Genomic DNA, 27,112 nt, shown 5'->3' on the forward strand with positions numbered 1-27,112 from the left:
CCAGCCTTCTTTTGAAACGGAAATATTTCAAAAGCAGTTCATGCTGCTCTAAACCAAAAAAGTCAAAGATTCCTCAAGATGTTGGAAATCTTCAGAGTAGCAATTTGCACCTCAGCTTCTGTGTTTGCAAAGCCTTCAGTGTGACCACTTTGTATTAATTACCTGTGGAGAGAGGGCAGAGATGTACTTCCTTGTGGAAGCTCCAGAACTGCTTCGACTAATAGGCTGGCATGGTTTCCAATCTAAGACTGAACTGACTTCCTCAGGGTTATACACTTCTTCATCTCTGATATCAGGGACCTACACAAACAAGCAAATATTATTTTCCATAATAACTAGGTTAGTCTGTGGTTTTAGAGGAGAGAGTAGAGCCAACCAAAACACAGTGTTAAAACAGAAGAAAGTGAATAGACAAACAGAAGAATTACAGATAAATTATAGACTAAAGATATGAATGTGCTTGGAAACCTTCTCCCAGAAATCACACCACACAGTTACAATAATTGCCTAAAGGAGGAAAAAGGGAACAGCCTTCAGAGAATTACACAATGTGTGGTGGCAGTGTTGAACCCCCACCTGTGATGTCAACCTCATTCAGCTTTATACACCAGATGAAACTTTTGTCAGGTCTTTGGTTAAAAGGGTGTGATCTGATTCTCCTCCACCCTTGCTATCCTGATGACCAGAAATGTTCCTGTTTTGGGTTTTGGTGATTTTACTTCTATAGCTTTTAAAAATATTATTTTAAGGCTGCTGATTTATTGTTTCATTGCTAATTCTTGATAACTTGTGAACACTGCATGCCCAACAACTTGCAATTTGGACCCATGCCCTTCCTGGCTGATTAAATCTGCCAGAGGGAGCTTAGATATCCTGTATGGGATATCATAAATAGATCCCTGAGGGAGGGGCACTTTCCAACACCGCTTAAAGAGGCAGTGGTCCGCCCCCTCTTGAAAAAAAACGTTAGACCAGGCCGAATTGGCACACTACCGACCGGTCTCGAACTTGCCCTTTTTGGGCAAACTTATCGAGAGGGCAGTGGCGATGCAGCTACAGAGTTTCCTGGAGGATGCTTCCGTTCTTGATCCCCTTCAGTCCGGCTTTCGCCCGGGCCATGGGATGGAGACGGTGTTCGTTGCGCTGGTAGATGACCTTCAACAGCATCTGGACCGGTGCGGCTCGGCAGTGCTGATGTTGTTGGACCTGTCGGCAGCATTCGACATGGTCGACCATCGGCTACTGACCTGCCGCCTCGCCAACGCGGGGATTCAGGGGTTGGCCTTACAATGGCTTTCCTCTTTCCTTGAGGGTTGGGGACAAAGGGTCGCGATTGGGGGTGAACTGTCCCGGAGACACACACTTGCTTGCGGAGTGCCTCAGGGAGCGGTTCTCTCCCCGATGTTATTTAACATCTATATGCGCTCCCTTGCCCAGATTGCCCGAAGGTATGGGCTGGGTTGTCACCAGTACACTGATGACACCCAGCTCTATCTGCTTATCGACGGCCGACCAGCCTGCGTCCCAGAAAATTTGGACCAGGCGTTACAGGCTGTGGCTAGGTAGCTCAGGCTGAGCAGGCTGAGCGGGCTGAGGCTCAATCCGGCAAAGACAGAGGTCCTTTGCTTGGGTCGTCATGGTGCAGGAGGCAAAATCCCCCTGCCAGTTTTTGACAGTGTGCCACTGACAGCGGCACACAAGGTCAAAAGTTTGGGGGTACTATTGGAGCCTTCCTTAACGATGGAGGCTCAGATAGCAGCCACTGCTAAGTCCGCATTTTTTCATCTTAGGCGGGCGAGGCAGTTGGCTCCTTTCCTGGAGCATGACGACCTAGCAATGGTGATCCATGCAACGGTCACCTCGAGGTTGGACTACTGTAATGCCTTCTTTTTTTTTTTTTTTTTTTTTTTTTTTTCAAAAATTTTCATTTATTGAGGTTTAAGGAAAAACAATACAAACAAGAAAATCAATGCCTTCTACATGGGGCTGCCCTTGTGCTGAACCCGGAAGTTGCAGTTAGTGCAGAATGCCGCTGCCCGGTTGTTATTGGGGCTCCCAAGATGGGAGCACATTCGGCCAGGGCTCCGGATTCTGCACTGGCTGCCAATAATATACCGAGTTCGGTAAAAGGTGCTGGTTATTACCTTTAAAGCCCTATATGGCCTAGGACCTGCCTACCTTAGGGACCGTCTCTCCCCACATGTTCCCCAGAGAATACTGAGATCGGGATCTCAAAATCTGCTTGTTATCCCTGGGCCAAAGGAGGCCCGCCTGCAATCCACCAGGGACAGGTGGCTCCTTTCTGTAACGGCTCCTTTCTGGTGGAACCAACTGCCGGAAGAGGTGAGGGCCCTGCGGGACCTTGGCCAGTTCCGCAGGCCCTGCAGGACCTTGGCCAGTTCCGCAGGCCCTGCGGGACCTTGGCTAGTTCCGCAGGGCCTGTAGAGAGCCAGTTTGGTGTAGTGGTTAAGTGTGTGGACTCTTATCTGGGAGAACCAGGTTTGATTCCCCACTCTTCCACTTGCACCTGCTGGAATGGCCTTGGGTCAGCCATAGCTCTGGCAGAGGTTGTCCTTGAAAGGGCAGCTGCTGTGAGAGCCCTCTCCAGCCCCACCCACCTCACAGGGTGTCTGTTGTGGGGGAGGAAGGTAAAGGAGATTGTGAGCCACTCTGAGACTCTTCGGAGTGGAGGGCGGGATATAAATCCAATATCTTCTTCTTCTTCTTCTCTTCCGGCTGGCTTATAATTAACTGGCATTGGAAGCTGAGTGTAGTTATATGTTTTATTATTTTACTGTTTTAACTGTGTAAGATGTTTTAAATTCAAAAATTATGTTAGATTTTTATGTGAGCCGCCCTGAGCCACTTCGGTGGGAAGGGCGGGATATAAATTTAAATAAACTTGAAACTGCAGGATATACATATTTTAATAAAATAAACTTTATCTAAATTTTATTCACTATAGGTTGAAAGAATTTTTCCCAAAAAATGATGAAACTCAGTCATAGAAATATATCTCCACAAGTCACTAAAACATTCAGTTCACTTACATATACTGAATCTTTTCCTTTAATGTTTGTGCTTTGCTTTACTTTTAAAAGCCAAATTTCAGCACCTAGCTGACTCTGACCTATATGAAAAGAACAGTTTCATTCTACAGGTAGCAAGAACGTTTTTTCCACCTCTGCACACAAAATAGATTTTTTTTTAAAAAAAATGCAGTAAATCTGGAGCTTACGTCTGTATCAGAAGCATCTCCTGCAAAGCTTTCCTGTGGACACTGTGACCTTTGAGAAATCCTTTGATGCTTGGATTCCACTTCTGAATCATATTCATTGGAGTCTCTCAAGGTAGACAGACCACTGTCAAAGCAGCTTTCAGGCAAACTGTCTACCTCACAGTTTATCCTCTGCATGGGATCACAAAGTGCTAGAGAATCACAGTCTTCATCCACATAGGAAGAATGAGATGACCTAATTGGAACGAGAGATAGCAATTGAGAGTATATTGGTTTCCAAAATTACTAATATGGAGGCAAACATCTCTGTGTACTTGAAAAATGCACAAAACATAACCTCACCTAGATAGCCCAGACAAGCCCAATCTTGTCAGATCTCGGAGGCTAATTAGTGCCAACTCTGGCAAGTACTTGGATGGGAGATCTCCTTGTAATACCACCAGGCAGGAGGCAGGGGCAGACTTTATCCAGCCACTCCCTGAATCTCCTTCATGTCCCCAGTAGGGGTCAGTCACCAGAGGTCACCAGGATTTCCAGGAAAAGGAGGAAGGAAGGAACATGTTTTCTACCATTTGAACTTCCTTTCTTAAATAATCCTCTTGGCTGCTCATGCTTCCCCTGCCGCACCACGAGCAAACCTTCAACATAGTATTGCCAGAGGCACTGCCATTACTCTTGGATTTCTCTCCCGGAACTCTTAGATTATGCTGCTGTTAGAAACATCTTTTCCTGCCCACAGTTCTAATTTGGGGAAGTACAAGAAAGAGAAGTCCCTATTGTGCATACTGTGCTTTTAATTCTCCTTCTGTTTTTTTTCCTTAAGCACTCAAAAGCTGTGTGAGAGCTGTCCCAAAAACAATTCTTAACAGTTTGGTCACCTTTTACAATGTTAAAAGGTTATAATAAGATGAGCTTCATAACATAAATTTTAAAGCAGTCAAAATGCATCTTAGGTTTATGGTTCAAATTTACTATGATAAACAGGTCATATAAATTCAATAGCTAATGAACACAGTTAACCATCTTCTAAGCGTACATGATTATTTCTAAGTTCGCATAAGTATCTTTCTGTGGAAACCACAAAGGAAGCATTACAGTTGTTGAAAATTAATGTTTAATCTATTAGTCAATTCTCAAAAGGCTTTCATATCTACATCTAACATGTAATGAGACATACACATTTTACCAGAGATACAGAGGTGTTTCAAGAGCCCCACTCTGAGATCTGCAGAAAATTCAAACTCCTCCAAGCATTTATTGTATCTGAAATTAAGGAAGCTTCCCCATGATATCTCAGTGAACTGAGCTATGCCAAACGCAGGTATGCAAAGTTATTCATCTAAAGTGGAGCTTCAATTAAAGAACAGTTAATGCAGAAGAAGCATCTCTTTATTCAGTCTTCTCCTCCATGGGGCAAAATACAGAACAGTCATTCTTAACAGCCAGTTGACAGAAGACTACCTCTTGCTCCTAGCTGATCATATACTCCAACAGGGAGCAGCATGGGGTAAGCATTAGTATCCCTGTCAAGAAACGGGTCTCCTTTAAGAGAGATTTTGCCGGCTGAAGTGATAAAGTTAACGGCCAAAACAGTCAAGGAAAAACAACTATCATACAACCAGTTACTAAAAATACAAAGCGGGAAAATAGAATTGAAAACTGCAGAAGAACTAAACTATAAATATGATTGGTTTCAAATGCAACAAATAAAAAGTTTGATGGAGAATGATATCAAAGCTGAAGGAATAAGGAAAGAACAAACAGAAATGGAAAGAGTTCTGCTTGGAGATAATGAGAAATTAATTTCAAAAGTGTACAAATTACTTTTACAATGGGCTACAGAAGATGAAGTAGTGAAATCTCAAATGATAAAATGGGCAATTAATGTAAATAAAGAAATAAAGATGGAATCTTGGGAATATCTGTGGAAAAATTCCATGAAACTCGCAACATGTCATAGTATTAAAGAGAACTGTTTTAAGATGATGTATAGATGGTATATGACTCCAAAAAAATTAGCAAAGATGAACAATAAGATGCCAGATAGGTGCTGGAAATGTAAAAAGCATGAAGGTTCTTTCTACCATATGTGGTGGACTTGTGAAAGAGCTAAAATGTTTTGGCAAATGATTCAACAAGAGATATCTAAGATCCTGGGATATGAATTCAATAAAGAGGCAGAGACTTTTCTGCTGGGATTACAAATGGAAAAATTTCCAAAAGAAGATAGAACATTAATATGGTACTTGCTCTCAGCTGCTAGGACATTGTATGCGCAGTTGTGGAAGCAAGAAAAAATACCAGAAAAATGGGACTGGATTATGAAAGTTATGTCATGGAGTGAAATGGACAAATTAACAAGAAAATTAAGAGACTGTGATTTAGAACTTTTTAACCAAGAGTGGAAGAAATTCAGAAGATATGTAGAGAAAGAGTGGAAAATAAAAGGACATTGGACAATTTTTGAGGATTAAGATTTTTAAGATAACAATACAATTCTTGAAGGGGGTTCTTCTTCCCTATGTTTCTTTTTTGTTTCGTTTTTTTTTCTTGATAGTTAAGGGTACCTTTAATATCTGTTTTTTTAAAGAAAATAACACTGGCGGGGGTCAAGTAATTGGGGGAGGGGTGGGAGAAAGTAAGATGTGGGGTAGAATGATGGTCTTTTTCTTAATATATATTAAGCTTTTTATAAGTTGTAGTTATAGTTCTACTACCATATGTTACTAATAAAATTGTTTATTCACAAAAAAAAAAAAAGAGAGATTTTGCCTAAGTGTTAACTTTCTTGTCTGTAAAAGTGATTACCTCTTGTTTGTAAAAGTCATTATCCCCTTGTCAGTATGTTATCAGGACTGATGCTTAGGCTGGACAAAGCAATTGACTGACCGCAGCGGTGAACTGTCATCTAAAGTGGTTGATAGCTCACAATCTAGGGATCCACCCTAGTAACAGCTTCTTGATTGGTCAGACGGTTAATGGGCTGAAAACACAGCTAGCATAAGAACACACATGTAGAAATCTTAGCAAGTTGAAGAATTTGTAGCACAGCGAGACAGCGAGAACTGCTACTCTCTTCAAATTCCACCTTGCTGTCATACTGCTGGAGACTCTGTTCAACTGGAATGCCTGCTGAGATGTCAGAGCCATGTGACTTATCAGAGTAGTAAGTAGTTAAGCCAGCAAGGTTTTTTGCGTTGTTTGCATTCCTTGCTGAACTGCACACCTTTTCCCCTCACTAAGTGTTGTTTGTCTTTTTCTCTTTTGTAAATAAGGTTTTATTTGTTTTTATTCAAATTGGAGTGAGCTTACTGACCAAACCCAGGCTAAATTAATCCAGAGCCAAACCAACCAGCAAGAAACTATCCCCCCTTTTCCATTTTTTTACTTGCCCTGATATTCTTCACAATCCTTCAGTAGTGCTGATCTCTTAATAGAACCTTCATTACGTGAAAACATGTTCTTTACATGCACCTGCAAGGCACATGTAGCAACTGTCATGCTTCCACAGCAAACCAATCCTAAACAACTGCTTGGAGGTGAAACCTCATTATTTTAGCCAAATCTGTTCATGTGTGCATTTTAAGGTTACAGCCTACAATGCAACTCTTTATTTCCAACTCTTATAATTCAAGAGACAAAAAGATCAGACCTACCTGTCATATCGTGCATTTTGGGGAGACTGGCCACCCATGCATTTAGGACTGTTTCTGGAGACTGTGTTTGCTGGAGAAGAGTTAGTTAGACGCTGAAAAATACAAGTCAGTAGTAAGCTTTTTAGTATAACACAGGACAATACAACGTTCATTTTAACAGGCAGTATTCCAATCTACATTTTTTCCTCTGGAACCATTTTCTGTAGCCCATATTCTTTTCAGCAATGCTGATGTAATGCAGTCCATTATTCTGTCACAAAAAATGAACAACAGGAGATGGGTTATGGCTCAGTGGAAGAGCCTCTGCAAGGTCCAAGGTTCAGTTCTCCCAGCATCTCCAGTTAAAAAGGACCAGGTGAACTGAAGACCTCTTCCAGTGACCTGGAAACAGGGCCCGCACGTGGGAGTTGGCCAAGTACGTGGCCGCCTTGGGCGGCCTGGGGGCACCTCTCCCTGCAGCCACCCACCGCCATTCACCTCCCTGTGCCCACCTGCCTCCATCTCCTTCCTGCCCACCACCCTCCATCTCCTACAGCCACCCGCCACCCTCCCCTCCCTGCTGCCACCCACCTGCCTGCCAGCCACTGCTTACTTCCCCTTACCTGCCGTCATCCCCTGCCTGCTGCCACCATCCCTGCCCACCCTCTGCGCTGGCTGCCAGCTCAGCAAAGTCCGGGAGGGGGCACATGGCAGTGACTTAATAATGACGTCACTGCCATGCGCCCCCCCCCACCAGGACTTTGCCGAGCTGGCAGCCAGTGCAGCAGGTGGGTGGGAACAGCGGCGGGCAAGGGGGAATAAGCAGCGACCGACGGGCAGCCGCGGGGAGGGAAGGGCAGTGATGTTATTATGACATCATTGGTGCATGCGTAAAAAAAACCCTAGGGGGGCAGAGGTCGGGGATTCTGCCTAGGGGATGCAGGCACCCCTAGCCCCGGGCCTGCCTGGAAAGCCACTGCCAGTCTGAATAGACAGTACTGACGTCAATATCCTATTTTGGTATAAAATAGTTTGTGTTCATGTGTACATAACCACATGCAGGAAGATATGGGAGGAGTACAGAATATTGTTATGGTGTTCTCCAGTTGCATTCCATTATTAATATACCCAGTTCAAAGTAGAGACTGACCACGTGGATAGAGGATTGTCAATTCTTGACAAAGCTTTCGAAACAGTTCTTATTGAATTTTGGATCCTAATTCAGCTGATATAAAGAGCCCCATGGCGCAGAGTGGTAAAGCTGCAGTACTGCAGTCGGAGCCCTCTGCTCACGACCTGAGTTTGATCCCAGCAGAAGCTGGTTCAGATAGCCAGCTCCAGGTTGACTCAGCCTTCCATCCTTCCGAGGTCGGTAAAATGAGTACCCAGCTTGCTGCGGGGGGGGAAGCGTAGATGACTGGGGAAGGCAATGGCAAACCACCCTGTAAAAAGTCTGCCGTGAAAGCAATGTCACCCCAAAGTCGAAAACGACTGGTGCTTGCACAGGGGGCTACCTCTACCTTTTTTAAAAAAAATTCAGCTGATGCTTTTTTATTCTCTGTAGCTTGGTGGAGGGAACTTCAAGCTACACAAGGATCTTCGATTAAGAGATCTTAAAGTATATGGACTTTATACACTTCTGTGAGTGGGTTTTCTAAATAGTTTCAGTTGTCTGGAGGGGTCTATTATGGAATTTGAGTGTATTCATTTGTATCTATTATGTATAATTGAGATTTATGATGGATGTGATATGAATTATATACCATGGGAAAACATGCTATGATTTATTATATTTATCTAAACAGTTTCCTCACAGTCCTGTTGGTTTGCCCTTTCTGAATCATGACACAAATACAATCTAGGAACCCGTGATAACCACATACATGTGCTTCAACCTGCCTCCACAAAGAAAACAGGGGCCATTTTAGGCTGCTCATTCTGGACAACTGGCTTCCTGGAGTTTGTAAGAGGGAAGGGGAAAGCCCTGCTCTCTGCAGTACACATCCCACATTCCTGGATGCACTATGAAGTCACTACTACATGATAGCACTTGGCACATAATGAAGGCAAAGAAGGAAGGCAAACTGAAACAGAGTACAGTGATATTGAGTGAAGTTTTCCATCTTACTCTGTAGCAAAATTCTGTAGTTTATTCAACTAAAATTTATTAAATCAAACATTTAAACTTCTTTTCTTCTAAAGACTACATACAATTCATGATACCTAGATATATAAATAGAAAACATATTGGTTACACACCAGAATCTCTCATTATCTTTGTCATAAAACTAGACTGACTATATTATTTTAGTGACTCTCATTGAGGGCACTTTCAGTGACCCTCCAGGAGACAAGATGATTGAGAGGTGATATGATCACCACCTTCAAGTATTTGAAGGGCTGCATATATGGTGTGGAGTTGTTTTCTGTTGCTCCAGAAGGGTGGACCAGATCCAACAGGTTGAAATTATATCAAAAGAGTTTCTGGCTAAACCTCAGGAAGAACTTCCTGACAGCGCATTTCTTCAGTGGAACAGGCTTCCTTGGGAGGGGGTGGGCTCTCCTGCTTTGGAGGTTTTTAAACAGAGACTAGATGGCCATTTGACAGCAATGCTGATTTTGTGAACTTAGGGTGAGGTATTTGTGAATTTCCTGCAGGGTGTTGGACTAGATGACCCTAGAGGTCATCTAGTCCATGTCTCATATTGACTTACAGCCATGAGCAAATGTTTATATATTACACAATTAAACACGTTATACAAAGTTAGTAACTACCAGCGATCTGTTATATATGCTCCAGCTGTTCTCTAATGCACTTCGTAAGCCATCGTTACTGTCATGAAGTTTCCTGTTCGCTGACCTAAAAAGCAAACAAGGAAAATAACATCCATGTGAAAAACAGGTCAAGAATAGCATTTCCAGTTTTTAAAAGTGATCATTAGGACATCTAGCAAAATTAAGGAACTGCGAGGCATTCTTTCACCCTTGGGAAAACTCTTATAATGGCCAATAACAGATCTTGAACCACCAGGAATAATAAGGAAAACTGTTAATTCCACACCTCATACAATTTAATATCCCACCTTCTGTATTTGGGCCAGGAATCACAACAGACCAAAAGGAGGCATAAAAATAGGTGGGATTTTTCCATAACATATGCCACTTAATACTCCATGTGTTCTCCTATTAGGGGGCTGATTGTTCTGGTTCACTCTCCCCCAATTCCTTTTACATTTTAAGGTTTTGCTAGAAGGACAATGGGATTGGTAAGTTTACTACTGTGATTCTTTCTTCCTTTACAAACACTGCCCAGTTTTTACATATTAAAGTTCATATATAAAAAAGTAATTGAAAGTAGCTTACTGCAGTATTTCTATCTGCCTTTCCAAGCTATCTCTGTCTTCAGTATATTCTCTGATCATTTCCAGGTCTCTAAAACCCAAAATAAATAAGGTTATGTTAATTATGATATATATCCACATCGCTAAACAACTATTTTCTATCAGTATCATTATTAAAAAATCATACCTCTCTGAATTCAAACTCTGATCCGCAAGGTCACTTTTCAAAGTATCTAATTCACTCTGAAGGACAGCAATGTTCGTTTGCGCTTCCATTAGATCTTTTTTAAGTTTCTGATTTTCCTAAAAATAAAAGCAAGAAATTTTAAATTATTCATCAGACCACTTTGAAAAGAAGCTCTGTTGATTCAAATATCTTAAAAGGAACTAAATATGAAAAAACTGCTATGAAATGGTAATATAAAAACACATAATCGGTGATGATAGTCAAGAATTAGATCTACATGTCAAGATTATTTAAATGTATTTCCAGGGTGGGAATAAAAGAAAATTCTCCCTATTACAAGCAATCATAAAAATCTATTTGGGAATTCAATTTAACCTCTGTTATTTACTGTTCTCAGTATCTTATGCATGGAAGTAAAACCTAAAAGTGGAAGTAAAACCTAAACATTTAAATATATATAATTTGTAAGAAAGGAGTGAGTTTAATAGTTGCATAATGTAATTTTATCTTTTATGTTTTAAATCGTTAGCCACCTTGGTGGCCCTTGTAAATGCAGAAATCTACAAAAACAACAACAGTAGTTTAGAGAGAAATGTTTTAAGGGTATATATGTGGTATGCATCAATTATACAAACTTATACACGCTAAAATGCTAACAATCTTCCCCAAACCTTGACAGATTTCAAAAAGATGCAACTATCCAGCCAAAAATTTAAAACGTTAGGTGGAAAACAGGTTAGATATGCTGAAAAGGGCCAGGCTGAAATACAGCAGTAACTTTTTCCACCTACCACAGTCCAATTTAGTTATACATGAAACATTTATTCTCTCCAGGCACAGAGAGATTTCTCTTTATCATTCCATCATGCTAATCATCATCTTTTCCCTCTCCCCACCTCTTTTTTTGTTCCACTTGTTAAACAAAGAGAGTGCTAGTAACTCAAAAGCTCACTATTTTGCATTGTTTAACTGGTCCGCTCAATTGGATTATCACACTGTTATCACCCACAGTTTTTGTCTGTCATGAGTAAGAAAATCACAAGGTCATACCAATGTCAAATCACGTATCCTGTTCTTTAGCAGTGCCAAATCTCCTTTGTGATTGATGTTTTTAGATTGTTCTTCAAGCTGTAACAGTAAAGAAAGTGTGTTTGTTGCAACAATGTAATTTTATTGCCCTATTAAAATCCACAGAATTCAGTGGAAAGGGACCAAACCTTTCATGGAAGTACAATGTACATCTTCAGTACATCTTATGCATCATTTCTCCTCATATTGATGTCTCCTGCTCAAGGCCCCCTATAGATCCCCCCTTCCATGCTATTCCTAAAGGTCCAGTGACCTAAGAACAGATTTTGATGACCACAGCAAGCTGTCACAGGAATCTGATAAGAACCCTGTTTTGAGTCCATCCCAATATACATGCATACAAACACAAATAATGTTCTTTGAGCCAGCTATAAATATAAGGCATCAAAATGTATTAGGTTACTGAAAAAATAAGAGTAATTTATCAGCTTGTTTAGACCAACTTTAGTCACTTGCAGCTAAACTGAAAGAAGCAATAGTTTTTCTGTTCTCAAACAGTAAGCTGCGTAGGCTCTTTACAAGAAGAGATTGGATTTACATCCTGCCCTTCACTTGGAGTCTCAGAGCAGCTTGCACAGGGCCGTAGACAGAAAATCTTGGATGGAGGGGCCCAAGTGATAAAAGTTCAGGTGAGGGTGTCACCAAAAGGGAGGAGGAGGAGGAGCCACCACAAGAAACACTCAGACATCCCTGCTGCTCCTTCTTGTCTGTTGCCTTGAAAACCCAATGGGGGGGATCCTCTGCGACTTGACGGACCTCTCCACCCCAAATGCCCTTTTACACCACCATGGAGACATGCTGCACTACTGGAAACTGCCTCGCTTGGAGACTCTCCCCCTTCATTTCTCCGTCTTTGAGTCAAAAAATATCCTTCCCTACTCTACATTTCTCAGTCTCGATTTCTGCCCGGCAAACATTCATTAAGGACTGCATGTATTGTCCTTATTCTTTTAAAGCATCGCAATCAGAACGAAGGCCCTCCGCCTTCCTTAGCTTATCCATTTTAAATAAGTTTAAAAAGCCGGGAAGGGGGGGAGAAGATCGCCCTGCAGCCGAGCCTTCCCTGTGAAGGCAGCCCCCTTACCATCTCTGCAGAAGAATAGCCCTCAATTTCTGGTGTGGCTCTTCCAGATGGAATTTCCCAGGCTCATCTGGGAGGCGAGCTCAAATAGCCCCCTTTTCGCTACGAACTGGTGTTACAGGCAATGCTTTTAAGCCTCTTAATTTTGATGGGGAAATTAGCTAAGAGACTAGGCAGAGCGAATTTAGGAGCAAAGATCTTTTCATTCAATGATACGGAGTTCGGGTTTCAGCCAAGAATAGTCCAAGCAATTGTATTTTTATAGTGTTTACTTAGGATATATAGCAAGAGGATTTACACACACACACAAATCCATGTACAAGTAATCAAGAGATTAAGAAAATAGAGGTTATCAATAGTGGAATTCAAGGATTGTTGAAGCGGGTAATATTCACCTGATCCAGAAGAGGAGACTTCCGTTCAATGGAAAGTACACGGAGAGAAACGCGAACGACCAGTGTAACTCACCCTATAGACCAAATTACAGGAGTAACGGGTGGTACAGACTGCAAATGGCGCCCTACATAATGCACATAGAGATGGGGTTTTGACCCACACTATATAGGGGTTCAACGGATGGGGGTCGTTAGTTACCAAGGAGCTTTGATGTTCCATTGATGGCTATCTTGAATCGCTATGTTGGGAAACTTCACACATTTTGCTAGGATAAGCTCGGAGCAATTGAATAATTTGTTACCGGTTTTTGGCTGACACTCAGAAAGGGATCAAAGACATTTAAGGGTAGGATCAATCAAATTATGCATTTGATTGGAGTTAGCAAGGTAGAGGTGATAGGCTGGAGGAAGAGACAATTGGCAAGTAGCAGAAGATCAGAGTGAGAGTAGTATTTCCCCGCAGTTCCCATGTTATTATGCATCCCATTTGGGCGGAGGCGCTGGAGGGGGAATGGGTGAGTCTACGCTGAGACACAGACTTCAGGCACCAACCAAAACAAGCTCTCTACTGGGTCTACTCAACCTGTTTAGATGGAGTGTTTTCTTGGCCTGTCTTTGGTTGGACTCCATTTTGTTTAACAGAAGTAGGAGACCCTCTCTATTTGCACTGTTTTTATCAGGCAGTGCCTCTCAGTAACAATTCCCCTCTTTGCAGTCGTGCTTATCCATGGATATGATGACTGCACATTCACGATGCCAGGTGGCGCTGCCGTCGGGGAACTGCACTTTCCAGAGAAAAGGAACAGACAACAGAGAACAGCAAAAGTATCAAAGACAGGAGTGTCATCTAGAAAAATGGAGCGCCAACTCTGAGAGCTCGTTTCTTCCTTGAGACCAAATCCAAAAATACCAAATTAAAATGGAGGGCTGCAGGACACTTTCCCCTTCTGGATGTGTGCTAATAAGAGGGTACATTTGAATAATAATGGCAAACCAAACTGACTTCTGCATAAGTGCAATGTGACAGGGCGAGTCTATACAGGAAATAGGAGGGTGCTTACTAAATCAGTCTACTAGAAGCATCAAAATCATTCATGCAAAATGTGCACACATTATATACGAAGGCTAAATACATGGTGGGTATGGCAGGCAGTCTGCCCTCGACCCAGGTTACAAAATAACACTCATCTATCTAACATAGTTTTATTTCTACCTATACCCACAGTTCTTCATTCTTTACATACTCCTTCGTGCCTGTTGGCACAGAGGCATCTTTCATTTTTTTCCCCATAATACATTGTCTTTGCACTGGGGTGAGAGGCTCAGGCCTAGGGATTTGGAACAATTGCCCCAGTGACTAATTGCTCTTTCTCTTAAAATAATATTAAGGCCTCATGATCAGTATGGGGAGCAAGCACATGTGGATCCCCGGGCTCCTGGGAGAACAATCACAAGCCTGAATAAAGGCACTTGGAAACATAAAGCAAACTAAAAGGTTAGCTCATCTTCAGAGAAAGCATAGCTTTAGGGGAAACCCAGTTTTTACGGCTGTAGGGCTCATCAGTAAAGCTGGGCTGCATTCCTTCCCGAACAGCACAGAGTCTTGTTCAGCAATAATACACAGACATGGGAGAAAACTCTGATAGGCGAGGGACCCCTGATATGCTAAAATGGACTAGAGCATCATGGGTACATTGTTGGAAGAGCACAAGAAATTTACCTTTAGCTTATTCATTGAAAGACACAACTTCTAAACCCAATTTTACAAGGTTCCCTCGGTTCCCCAACCTTCTTCTGGTGCTGGTGCAACATACCTATATTCATTATAAACCAAAAAGGACTTAACACTGTAAGGCTGCGTCTCAGCAATGCAAGCCTGCACTTTTTCACTTTTCCCCACTGTCGATCAGGGCCTCGATTCGACAGGGGCTCCTAATGCAGATCGAATCCTAACCCGTAATAGGCCAGGGAAGGCCCACTCCTCCCCCCTTTTGTTCCCAGGAGACCCTGACATCAGGGTCTCCTCCTTTCAAATTGTAAAAGAAAATGTGCCTTGTGCAGTCCCATCTACATGACTTCGGGATGGGGTTGGAGGTTCGTTGCATAACCGAGCCTCCTGACCTTACTCCCACAATCCCTCAGCGTCTTTCCTTATCTCTTCGGAGCATGCTCCATCTTTTACAGGGGCTGTACATATGTAAAACAGTTGTCTAAAGGCATTATGGGGAATACGTTCCAGGCTTATTCTGGCGGTGATCCTTATTACCAGGTACTGTTACAATAGATATATATATCGAATATGTGAAGGTGAGCTGTTTCATTATTGATCGGTAGCAGCATTAGGCAGACTCACATTAGCATGCTATTATGAAAGTAGGTCTCTGCAAGGTAGGCTCTGAGTGTCAGCAATGTTTCAGTATCTGGGACCATGGCCTCCAGAGAGTCTATCCTGACCCAGGCTTGCCCAACAGGAAAGCAGGAGTGCCTGTCGAACCGGTGACCTTTTTCTTGTGTGGCCATGCATATGAGCAGTCTAAGTTTTCCACATAGACCGCTTGAAGTCAGAGATTACAGACTCTATAATGTGGAGCCACTACAATACAGAAACTGCACTGGGTCAATCACAATGACCCCAATTTTTGTTGAAGACACAGTCTTCAGGTTGGGATCCCAACCACCCAATATAGTAAAGAAAAGATTTTGACATACAAAAAAAGGGGGGGGATGAAACTGGTGGGATATTTTCCCCACAGCATCATTTCCTTGTTTGCAGCAGTTCCAGGGGTGGGGAGTATAAGCTTTCAATGCGCTTGATTTGCTTACAAACCCAGCAGAGCACGGCCATGAATGCTCCCACTACCACGATCTGAAAAATTAATATTACGATAATGGGCTGCAGCATAACATTAAGAACGCCCCCAGCCATAGGGCTCCATTCAAGAAATACCTCCCACCAAGAATGTTTTGCATAAGAAATGATGTCAGCTACCCTACTTTTCTCAGTCTCGATTTCTGTCCTGCAAACATTGATTAAGGACTGCATGTATTGTTCTTATTCTTTTAAAGTGTCGCAATCAGAACAAAGGCCCTCAGCCTTCCCTAGCTTAGCCATTTTAAATAAGTATAAAAAGCCGGGGAGGGGGGGGGGAGAAGATCGCCCTGCAGGCGAGCCTTTCCTGTGAAGGCAGCCCCCTTGCCATCTCTGCAGAAGAATAGCCCCCAATTTCTGGTGTGGATTTCACAGGCTCATCTGGGGGGGGCACAAATGGCCCCCTTTTCGCTGCGAGGCGCGGATTCTTGCTGCTGGGATGGCTGCAGTAAAGCTCACCCTTTTATGCCCAGAGGGCAAGGCAGATCTGGGGAGGCAGGAACGTGCAGGATGGGGAGGAGGAGGCCCTCGCAGCATTGCTGCTGCCACCACATAGCTCAGCCAGGGCTGAGCCAGGCGCACTGCTGGCCATCGAGGGTTCTGGAGGGGCCCTACATAAGGAAGGGGGGTCTCACCCAGTGGAAGGGCCATGGAGCTTAAAGGGGGGTTTGAATGGAGGAGCCATGCCCCCCTCTCCCCACCCCTTGGCTACGGGCCTGAGCTCGCAATATCCTTTCCCTTCCTCTTCCTACAACAGACACCTTGTGAGGTAGGTGAGGCTGAGAGAGCTCTTTCAAGAACTGCTCTTCAGAGAGAGCAGCTCTTTCAAGAAGAAGATGAAGAAGATATTGGATTTATATCCTGCCCTCCACTCCGAAGAGTCTCAGAGCGGCTCACAATCTCCTTTATCTCCCTCCCCCACAACAGACACCCTGTGAGGTGGGTGGGGCTTGAGAGGGCTCTCACAGCAGCTGCCCTTTCAAGGACAACCTCTGCCAGAGCTATGGCTGACCCAAGGCCATGCTAGCAGGTGCAAGTGGAGGAGTGGGGAATCAAACCCGGTTCTCCCAGATAAGAGTCCGCACACTTAACCACTACACCAAACTTGCTCTCCACACCAAACTGTGACTCACCCAAGGCCACTCAGCAGGTGCATGTGGAGGAGTGGGAAATCAAACGTGGTTCTCCCAGATTAGCATCTGTGCACTTAACCACTACACCAAAATGTCTCTCACCACCACATCTGTGGTGGTGACAGCCAGTTTACTGGCTGTGTCATGTACTTAAACAATACAAAACAGTACTAAGAATTATTAAGCTTAACTCTCAAAGATTTTCTTCTTCTTCTTCTAAATTTAGCTGTTACCATTGTAACTTTTGAGGAAAATGAATAACCAAATGAAACTGCCTCAAAGATAAATGTAGTATGCTTGTTGACAGACAGATCATTGGTCCCACAGGGGAAACAATCATAAAAGGGGAGAGCTACCTTCAGTCCATCTAAAGGTGTTCATTCTTGTGGCTAGCACTGCCAATTCCAGTTTTGAGGAACTCCTGGAGATTTCGGGTGGAATCCGGGATGGACGGTGTTTATGGAGGACAGGGAGCTCAATAAGGATGTAATGCCATATTGTTAACTTTCTGAAGCCACCATTTTCTACAAGGAAACTGATTTCTGCACTGTAAAGGTTTCTGGTAATTCTAGATTTCATGGAGGCCAACAACTCTACTTGTGGCCCAAAAAGTTTTTATTTATTTATTAAAATACTTATATCCTGCCTTTCCTCATGGTTCAATGTAGCTTACAGCAAGATGAAGCCCAAACTTCATAAACTGAAGCCTGATACTTCAGAAATAGTTACTATATCATAATCTGGTCCAAAAATCAGTGCTACCTACCATTTTAAGTTTCTTTATTGTCACTTGGAGGTCATCAACTTCAGCTTCATACTGGTGCTTGAGATCATTCAGAGCCTCTTCTGCCTTGCGTTTCTCCTACAATATTTCACATTTTTGTTAACTAGCATGTGGCAACCTTAAACAAACTTTCTTTCACTACATGTATTGGGAGCATATTTTCTCCAACTGAAGTATAACAAAACCCATTTTGAGCTAACTCTGAAGTTTGTGTTTTTACAGGAATGCAATCAAAAGCAAGGAAATCCCACAGTACTGACTGGAATGTGAATTACAATTTCTGCATCATAGGTCATCACTGTATCGGTAATAACAGAGTGCATAGTAACCATGAAAATTTATAGTACAGTACTATCCCACAAAGTAAATATCACAGTAACCTTGCATTTACATTTGGGGTGTTATACTTTTGAAAATATGTGGAGCTATGAATGTAGAGCTACAGAGCAAGATAAGTTACTAAACTTTAGAGAATGATAAAGAGAAATATTCCACCCATATACTGATACCTAGATACTGAACTGAAGAATACTTACCAGACACCTATACATGCAAATGTTTCATTGGTATTTTTAATACAAAAACAATCATTAAAAATTTAGAGTCATAATTCTAGGCCACTGTCTGACTACACCCACATGACCAGAAGGGCTTGGACCATTTCAAAGAGAAGAGCCACCCCACTACACCCCCCCCCCCTTTCAGAGCAGAAAATTTTTTAAAGGCCAAGGAATGTTCCAAAGCAGATTGTGATAAAGAATGTGAGTCTGCCATTCCTCAAAAGACATGAGAAGGGTAACAGGGCATACACTAGCCACAAGACCAGGCCTGCACAACTTGAAATACTACAGCCTCCACTGCCCATCAGTCTGTTATCAGCCCAGCCAAATGCTTTGATAAGCTCTCATGTTTTTGCAGGTCCTCCAGGGCTACATGGTGTAAGGGTTATATTCACTGGCTGAGCCAAAGCAGCCTTACGCATTCCTCTGTAGTTCTCTATATCATGGCCATATCTTTTTATTCTTAAGATCCAATCAATGACTGAGCAAGATGAGGAGGCTAAAGCTCTATAATGTTATACAGTGTTAAAAAAAAATCACGTGAATACCATTCAGGGGATACTGTTTTTGGTAAGTGTACAATCACACCTTCTGATGTAATAAGGTTAATAGTTTGTGGAATATGGAAATGTCATTATTGGAAAATTGCAACTGCACAATGCTTCTTGGCTTGCAAGAAAGAGTCATGTTATAAGCTGCCACATACAGTTACCTCATACAGTATGCAATCTTCACATGGTAACTCAACATGCAAATAATATTTAGTAGGCCTAAATCAAGGGAAAGTTATTTCTGCATAATGAGAACAGTTCAGGGAAAGCTACAGGCATCCTTTTTTAGGAGGTCCTATGCCAAATTTACCCAAGCAGTTTCATGAATAGCTTCTGGTCAAAATTATTCCTAGTTTCTGTTTTGGAATAGGTTCCCAAGTAATATTTGGATCATTGAAAAAAAAATCCCTAAGTGCTAGACATTATAACAGAAGAGTCTCTTAGGTTCCCATTACTTCCAGTGCAAGCAGTGGAACAAGCACAGAGTTGAGATTAATGGGATCTAAGCATCCCTAACTTTCTCCAGATTACACCCAAACAAAAATTTGCAATGCAACATCAAATCTTTTAAATATTGCATGTTTTGTCAAAACAGCAGAAAAAAAGATCCGCCACAATAACACAGTTGTAGCGAGGGGCAAACCAATGCTCCATGGCACAATAGGGAGATTCGCTGCCTGGCACCCCCCCCCCCCACAGCACCCCCATGCCTCCCCCCCTTCCCCACCCCATGTCAGTTTCAATGCTGGAACTGGCTCTAGCACCTGTTCCAGCTATGTAAGGCCTCTAACCCCCCCCCCATTGATCGACCAACGGGTAAAACCGTGCTGCGGGACCACACTCACAGTTTGCCAGGACGAGCATCCTGAAAGGGTGGCCTTACTGTCACTGGCTCCTCCCCTCCCCACTTCCTGGATGCGACTCCTATCCAGGAAGTGGGGAGGGGAGGAGTCAGCGACAGTGAGGTCACCCTTTCAGGACGCTAGTCCTGACAAACTGTGAGCACAGCCCTGCAGTGCGGTTTACCCATCAGTCGATTGATCGGCGGGGGGGGGGGAGCTTTAGATAGCTGGAACAGGCGCTAGAGCCAGTTCCAGCACTGAAACTGACATGGGGTGGGGAAGGGAGGGAGGAGGAGGCGCGGGGTGCAAACTAGGCGTTTGCCTAGGGAGAGGGGGGAAGGCCGAATTTGCCGCTCCTGCCTTGCCGGCACCCTAGGCAACCACCTAGTTTGCCTAGCAGGAGAGCTGGCCCCGGTTGTAGCTTAGTGTCTGAGCGCAACCATTATAGCATGCAACTACTAGCCTCCCACAAAAACTTCATTCCTTTTAAATAACATCTGGGATTATAATGCATTCAATTATTAGACGTTAAAGTTGTTGGACTTGGTTTCTCAAATGCTTCAGTATTGTGTTCATGGTTCATAAACATCATTTTTAAGACATGTGACTGCAAAATTAGTATTTTTCCAGAGACAACCTGAACTACTTAGCAATTGTATGATCCCACAACAAGCTAGTGGGGGGCCCTCTAAAATATGATAGTTTAGTAGGCTTGCCAACCAAGTGCTGGCAACTGATCATAGAGTCTGGTGGGTGAGTACACCGTAATCAGCAACATACCAACACAACAATGTCACTTCTGGTGTAATGCTTTAGGATTAACCTGAAACTCTATGGTTGCCCACCCCCCGCTGCTTTTTGCTCCTTATGCTCTGCAGAGCAGCAGCATGGTGCTAAGTACAAAGTCCCCTTCCAATTTTTGAAGCAAAGTCCTCACTTCAGACTGAAGGGCGGGGGGTGTCACCGGATTCAAAGCTTCTCCAAGCAAAATGTTTTTCTGTACATCTTCCTAATCTCTTGTACTTTACTGAGTAGAATGCATGGAGAAACATTCAATTATGTGAGCCCTGCACAAAGATCACAACAGTTTAGCTTGCAGATAGTCTGACCACCTCAGTGAGAGGTAGTCCTGATAAACACCTGGTTTCCATCATTTCTACAGTGGCTCATTACTATCTACAAAGTAACATACCTTTTGGCTATATGTAAAATTAGTTGCCTAAAGTATTTATATGCCTGCCTTTCTTTGTCCTTCACATGCTCAAATTAATGGCAAAATGGAGAGAACAATAATACACAGAAATATTTTTTCATATAACACTTGGGCTGTACAAGTCAGAGTTCTGTAACTGTACAAGTCAGAGGAAATCATCTTTAATATTCAGAGCTACAGGCATGAATAATTCACCTCTTTCTTGATTTTGTGCTCTGCAGCCTGTATTCGCTGGTCCATCTCCTCTTCTAGTTCACTCAACTGCATTGCTGCTTTATCCTGTGCCCTAGAATGTAAACAGTTTTAAACATGTTCACATAAAACACTCTTAAACATCAAAGATAACTAGGGGAAAAATATGATTTGTTCTACAATGACCCCAGACAGATGAACAGAGATATTTCAGGTTGGAAAATAAAGAGGTGAATAAACTCAGTACTTAAAGTTCCAACTTAAAGTCACCCCAATCTCAATATTCAGGCTACTACATTAAAGTGATAACAGTCTTGGAATGGAAAAGTCCACTGAATAGTTAAGGCATGATAAAAAACATTGGGCACCAGTTGAAACCACACACTGAGGTTGCTGCACAAATTGCCAAGTATGCCTACTACACTATCAATTGGATCCCATCACTCACATTCTCATTACACTGGAGGAAGAAGCTCCACACTTAAGCTGAGCAGAGTGATAAGACCCAAACTTATATGTGGACTGGCATTGTTGCATGAAGTTTTGTGCATGTAATTAGTAGTTGCTCTGTTGCCTCAGTGTGTGGAGCTGGCCTGCTTTATAGTGACTTAGCTCAGAAGTCTGCATATGTAATTCTGAATCCAGCCTGAGTAAATCAAAAAATCTGCACATTGGGACCAGGTAAAGAAAGGGGAGATGCTTCTACAAATCTAAGAAAACCTCAGGTTTGCAGGAAAAAATATTTTTAAAAATAAAACATGTTTTAAAATAAAAAAAAATCATGAGGTATTAGCAGCCATTTTATGTTGCCTAGTCAACAACTTTCAGTTGCCCAGGTACTATGGAGGTGAGTTGTGGGGGTGGGATGGGAAGGCAGAAAAGACAAGAAGATAAGTAGGAGGAAGAAACTAAAGAAGACCGTAGATTTATACCCTGCCCTTCTCTCTGAATCAGTGCTCAGATCGGCTTACAAAGCCAGAGGAGAAGGAGGAAAGAAAAACAAAGCAAGTGTAGTGGAGGCTGGAGGAAATGAAGCAAGCAGGAAAAATGGAAATGCTGCAGGGGTTATGAGACAGAGAAAATACAGATATAGTGTGGGAAAAGGATGAATGGGAGGATGAGATTTCTTACACATATACAGATGGGTTCTCATTTATCCTCTGTTTGTCCTATGTCTAAAGATGAAAATGGTGATGCCTGGACATTTGCCAGAATTACAGCTGATAAACTACCGTATTTGCCAGCGTATAAGACGACCCCCCAACATTTCCACTCAAAATATACTGAGCGGAGCCCTTGGGTGCAAGCTCTGGAGGCCTTTTGTCTGAGAAGCACCCACGACGGTCAACCAGGGCGATCTTAAGTGCCGCCTGGGTTCCCTTCCCAGGTCGGATACTGCCACACAGCTGGTTTGGGGATCGCACCCGTGCTGCTCCCCTTGCCCCCCCCCCAGCCACCAGATGCAACAGGGTCGAGGTGGGGGCGCCGGTGCGAAGGTTCGGCTGGTCTCTTGGCAGTCTTGCTCGCTTTGGCGGGGGGGGGGGTTTGAAGATCCCAGTCCACCCCACCCAAGGGCTTGTAGGGCCCGGCTGCACAGGCGCCATGATGCGCACTCCCCCCCCCTCCCTAGGCACACCAGCTGCTCCCGCCATTTCGCTGCCGAAGTCTTCTCCTGGCCCCCAAGTCCCTTTCAGGGCCCGCTGCTGGCCTGCTGGGGTGGGGTGGCTTTGGACAAGAGCCGTCTTGAGTGGGAGCCAGCTGGTGGCAGAGCGAAGGGGGCGAGCAGCACGCACGGGCCCGAGAGCCGCCCCCGGCCCCGGCTCTCTTCTCCCTTCTCCCTGCCCGGACTCACGAGGCCTGCAGGAGACGGCTGGAGCTGCAGCCACATCAAGGCCTGTGGAGCTGCTTGAGCAGCCGGACGGGACCCCCAAACCGCTGGACCAAGAGCAAAGCGCGGCGGCTCCAGCGGCACTTCCAAGGCAGCCTCCCAAAAGCCCGGCTGCTGCGTCTGGGGGACGAGCAGGGAACCCTCCTATTCAACTGAAGTGCACCTGGCGTATAGGACGACCCCCCCACTTGGAGGCATGTTTTTCAAGGCAAAAAAGTCATCTTATACACCGGCAAATACGGTAAGTACAGATATCTGTCCCCTAGAGAAAATGGTTGCTCTTCACTCTATGGCATTATACTCCATTGATGTCCCTCCCCTCCCCAAATCCTGCCTTCCCCAAGCTCCCATACAAATATCCACAAATTTCCCAACCCAAAATTGGCAACCCTAATGGGATGCCATTTGTCTCATATTTCCTGTAACATGTAATTAAATAAGAACCAGGCAATCCAACACTAAAAGCGAGATATAAGGAACCATCTTTTTTCTGAAACAATACAATCAAGATGCCATTAATAAAAATATTAAACATGATGTATTAATCATTTGGGTCTGGATATTTTCTCAAATGGCATCATTTCAATACTGTTTTAACAATTCTGAGCCATCTTTAATAAAAGCCTCTGAAAGTTACTGGTTCAGCTTCAGTCAGGGATCTTTAAGTTACAATTTAGATTTGCAAACCAGAGGCCTCTGGGACGAAGTTAAAAAAGTGACATGCTGTCAGGGTAGGATAAGTAAAAAGACATTTAAAAAAACAGTAGCCAAAATAAGCACAGCGTGCAGATATGTTCTCTTACTGTAATCTTCCTTTGAGTTATAACAACTTCCAACAGCACAGACTGTTGGAATACTGGCTTGTGCCTGTACAGAAAGTCAAATGTTTTCCAGTGTAATATCCAGTACCCACTATTCCCAAAGTCAGAAGGGAATGGAGACTACACATTAACACATTTTGCCATGAGCAACAACAAGAACCACATTCTGCATACAAAAATAGTAATTAACAACAATAGCAATTAACAAAAATAGCAATTAAGAAGTAGAAAACTATTTGCTACCTTTTTACAGCTATGGCTAAGTTTTCCATCTCTGCACTTTGAAGCTTGATCTCACGAATGAAGTTCTTAATAACATGTTCATAAGGCTGAATTAATCGTGGTTCCACTATACTGATGTTCTGATACAGAACACTGACCTGCTCTTGCCTAGAAGAAGAAGAAAAGGCATTACAGATTTAATCATCAGGTTACAGTAAGAGATGACAACTATAATGAGGAGGGGGAAGTACTCATTCAGTTTGCATATGGTTTATCTCCACCACACACACCCAAACCCAGGCTATATCAAAAAACAGAAATTAAACAAATGGATAACTAGAGATGGTAAAGTCTACCACCCATGGCAAAATTAACAGTACGCTGGATCAGACTAGCAGTTTTATGGTTGCAGGTATTTCTGCCTATGAAATACAATTTTCCTGCCTGCCCCCTCCCATGGCAGTCCAAAATGCCCCCACCAAACCCTTTTCCCAGCGTCCTCTCTCCCCCCAAGAACAGGATTTCAGGGGCATTTTGAGAGAGGGGATGGAAAAACTGTGCTCCATAAGCAGAAATGTTTGTGCCTTGGAAACAACTAGTCTGAATCCAAGCCGTTATATGTATGCACCATGTGAACTGTCTAGCATTTTTAAACATTTTAAAAAAACTTTATTCATTGATCAATTAATGTAACCAATTCCAGTTTTTCCTACAACCCCAAGCCTCACTCTCCCTTTCTCAAACAACTTCGCTGCTGAGTAAGGTGTGCACCCATGTACTCCATGTTTGCTGAAGCAGTGAAATGTGTACCAGCAGTCACACAAACATAAAGCAAAATCATTCTGTCTATGGAGGATCTGAAGTCCCTCATTTACCCTCTCACCGGCTTGTTTTCATGTCTCTCTTAACTGGTATTATTGCAATCCTTTCTGTCACTTTCTATAAATATCCCTATCTGCCCATTCTGATTGTATATCCTATGGAAATACTTAAAACAGACATTTACTGTGTTTTTAGAGAGCTCTCACATTTTCTAACTAGCTTCTAAGACAATTCTACATAAACATGGGGGTGAATTCCTTGTTTTTGAGGCACCATAAAGCTTTGATTTTGTGTTTGTTTTTTAAGGATTCAACAAAGAACCATCTACAACTTTGTGTACCATTTCAATGCCTGGAACCAAGCAATTAAGACTGCTGTATTTTTCTAGTTTGATGTATTTTCCTTTATATTTAATACCACATCAATTTCAATATCCCTTACAATAAATACTGACTACTTTAAAGCTATAATATTGTGCTTTAGGATATTTCATGCATTGGCTATCCTGCCCTGCTTGGGCAATTATTGAGGTTGTTTCTGTCATTAATCAAATATCTCTGAAGACCTTTAACAACAGAATGGTGGCAGCTCTAACAAGATACTGGACCACTGGCTAAGTTAAGGAGAGGGACTGGATGTGCAAGGCTAAAAATAACTGTGCATTGAGCTTGCACTGCCCTTACCTTCATATCTACATAAGTAGCTTCATTCATACAATGGAAGGCAAGGGTGTCCCAATGCCTGGATCATGCTTCATCATGCACAGGAAAACCATGGAAATGCTACATAATGAATGGGCCATATAACAGACATAAAATATTCTTACACATAATTTTCACTACACAGGGTTGGGAGACGGGTGGAGCTCTTTATCATGTTTTTTCCTCCTCCCCCCCCCCCCAATATAATATTAATAAGCAGGCCTCATTTTGGCAGAAGTGCACAGGAACAGAGCTCCAGAATATTAAATTTTATTGTGCTCTTTGTTTCTTACGCCATCCCACCAATACTTGCTTCTAGGCTCCATTGTTCAAACCACCTGTGAGAATTTTGCTGAACTCTAAGATTTGACAAACTTTCTAATATTTTCCCCACAAAAAATGGGAAAAATAACCAAAACATATAAAGCAGACAGATGGAAATCTTCATCATGCCACTGTGGCCACATAGGAGAAAGTAATTTTAAAAGTATGATAGGAGTAAGGTTTTATTATGACATAATTCAAGAAACATTTTAAGGTAGATGCTGAGCTGGTATAATTCTGGTGACATCAGGAGTGTGTGGCATATACAAATGAGTTATGCAAATGAGTGGTGCTAATGAGCTCTGGCACCTCTTTTTCTACAAAATGACTCCTGTTAATGAACGTTGCTCAATGAAATATTTAAAACAAATGCCAGAGATAGATTCTACTTCTATCCTATCATTCCACTGAAACGGATTCTGAAAATCTGGAATCTGAAACCTTCCTCCAGTCTAAAGAGGAATCCTCAAATTTAATTGGCTCTGAGCTGCTCAAGTTGAAGGAAGGATCCATGGAAAAGAGTGGAATCTATTATAGTGGCTTTTCTAAAATGCCAAGTTCCTTGCAATACCGAGATCTGAAGTAGGGACTTTCAGCTTAGAACTCAGAAGTGAATGTAGATGAATTCCAGAATTCATGAAATATGAGCTTCACTCTTCCTCTTTCATCCACTGTTTTATGCATTAAGTCACTTTGTCTTTTATGGCGGAGGGGGATCCAGGATTGATTTTTTCTTTAAAAGATTAACCATAAGAATGGGCCCTGGAATGCATAAAAGGGGGAATACACTTGGAGGCTGGTTGCTACCACGTTGTCTAAATATCATAATTTGCTTCATACTCTTGAACTGGCTAAACAGGAAGCATATCTCTGCCCCCTTCTCCCCCCCCCCCCCCCATTTTTATAAAGTTATCCTCTGGAGTCTGGAAGAGAGCTTTGTACTCTGCTCTGACAGTACTACCTTTTGTTCTGCTCTCAAATACGTCACAGCTGCTGTTTTCAGAGGGTTTTGAACTTCAAAGATTAAACAAACAAGAAGCCTGAAAGAAGGAAAGTGGACAGCTATACCTTTTTACCCTTGCTTTTCAGTCTGGCCTTGTATGTTGGGCTTGGGAAAGTCATTTTCTGCCATAAGCATATGGTGGTAACTGTGGCAGTTTTCTCATGCTGTTTCATCCCTGAGCTACCATATAGTGTCATTGTTCTTCACAGGCTCAATTATGC

General features: G+C 42.8%; 1 protein-coding gene across 2 annotated transcripts in view; it reads right to left on the reverse strand.

The window, feature by feature from the left end:
- Positions 1-27,112, reverse strand: part of RASEF (RAS and EF-hand domain containing) — a 52,486-nt gene that overhangs the window by 18,761 nt on the left and 6,613 nt on the right. The window contains exons 2-11 of one of the 2 annotated variants that reach the window (XM_060235394.1): positions 24,063-24,209; positions 21,114-21,204; positions 17,735-17,830; positions 11,452-11,529; positions 10,402-10,517; positions 10,237-10,305; positions 9,649-9,733; positions 6,895-6,986; positions 3,239-3,473; positions 163-300 (exon numbers count right to left, since the gene is read on the reverse strand). In XM_060235394.1, coding sequence (XP_060091377.1) covers positions 163-300; positions 3,239-3,473; positions 6,895-6,986; positions 9,649-9,733; positions 10,237-10,305; positions 10,402-10,517; positions 11,452-11,529; positions 17,735-17,830; positions 21,114-21,204; positions 24,063-24,209 — 1,147 coding nt within the window. The remainder of the gene's footprint in view (positions 1-162; positions 301-3,238; positions 3,474-6,894; positions 6,987-9,648; positions 9,734-10,236; positions 10,306-10,401; positions 10,518-11,451; positions 11,530-17,734; positions 17,831-21,113; positions 21,205-24,062; positions 24,210-27,112) is intronic. The other variant, XM_060235395.1, reaches the window with a different exon arrangement.

Source organism: Heteronotia binoei, chromosome 4 (genome assembly GCF_032191835.1).
Source record: "Heteronotia binoei isolate CCM8104 ecotype False Entrance Well chromosome 4, APGP_CSIRO_Hbin_v1, whole genome shotgun sequence".
NCBI lineage: Eukaryota > Metazoa > Chordata > Lepidosauria > Squamata > Gekkonidae > Heteronotia > Heteronotia binoei.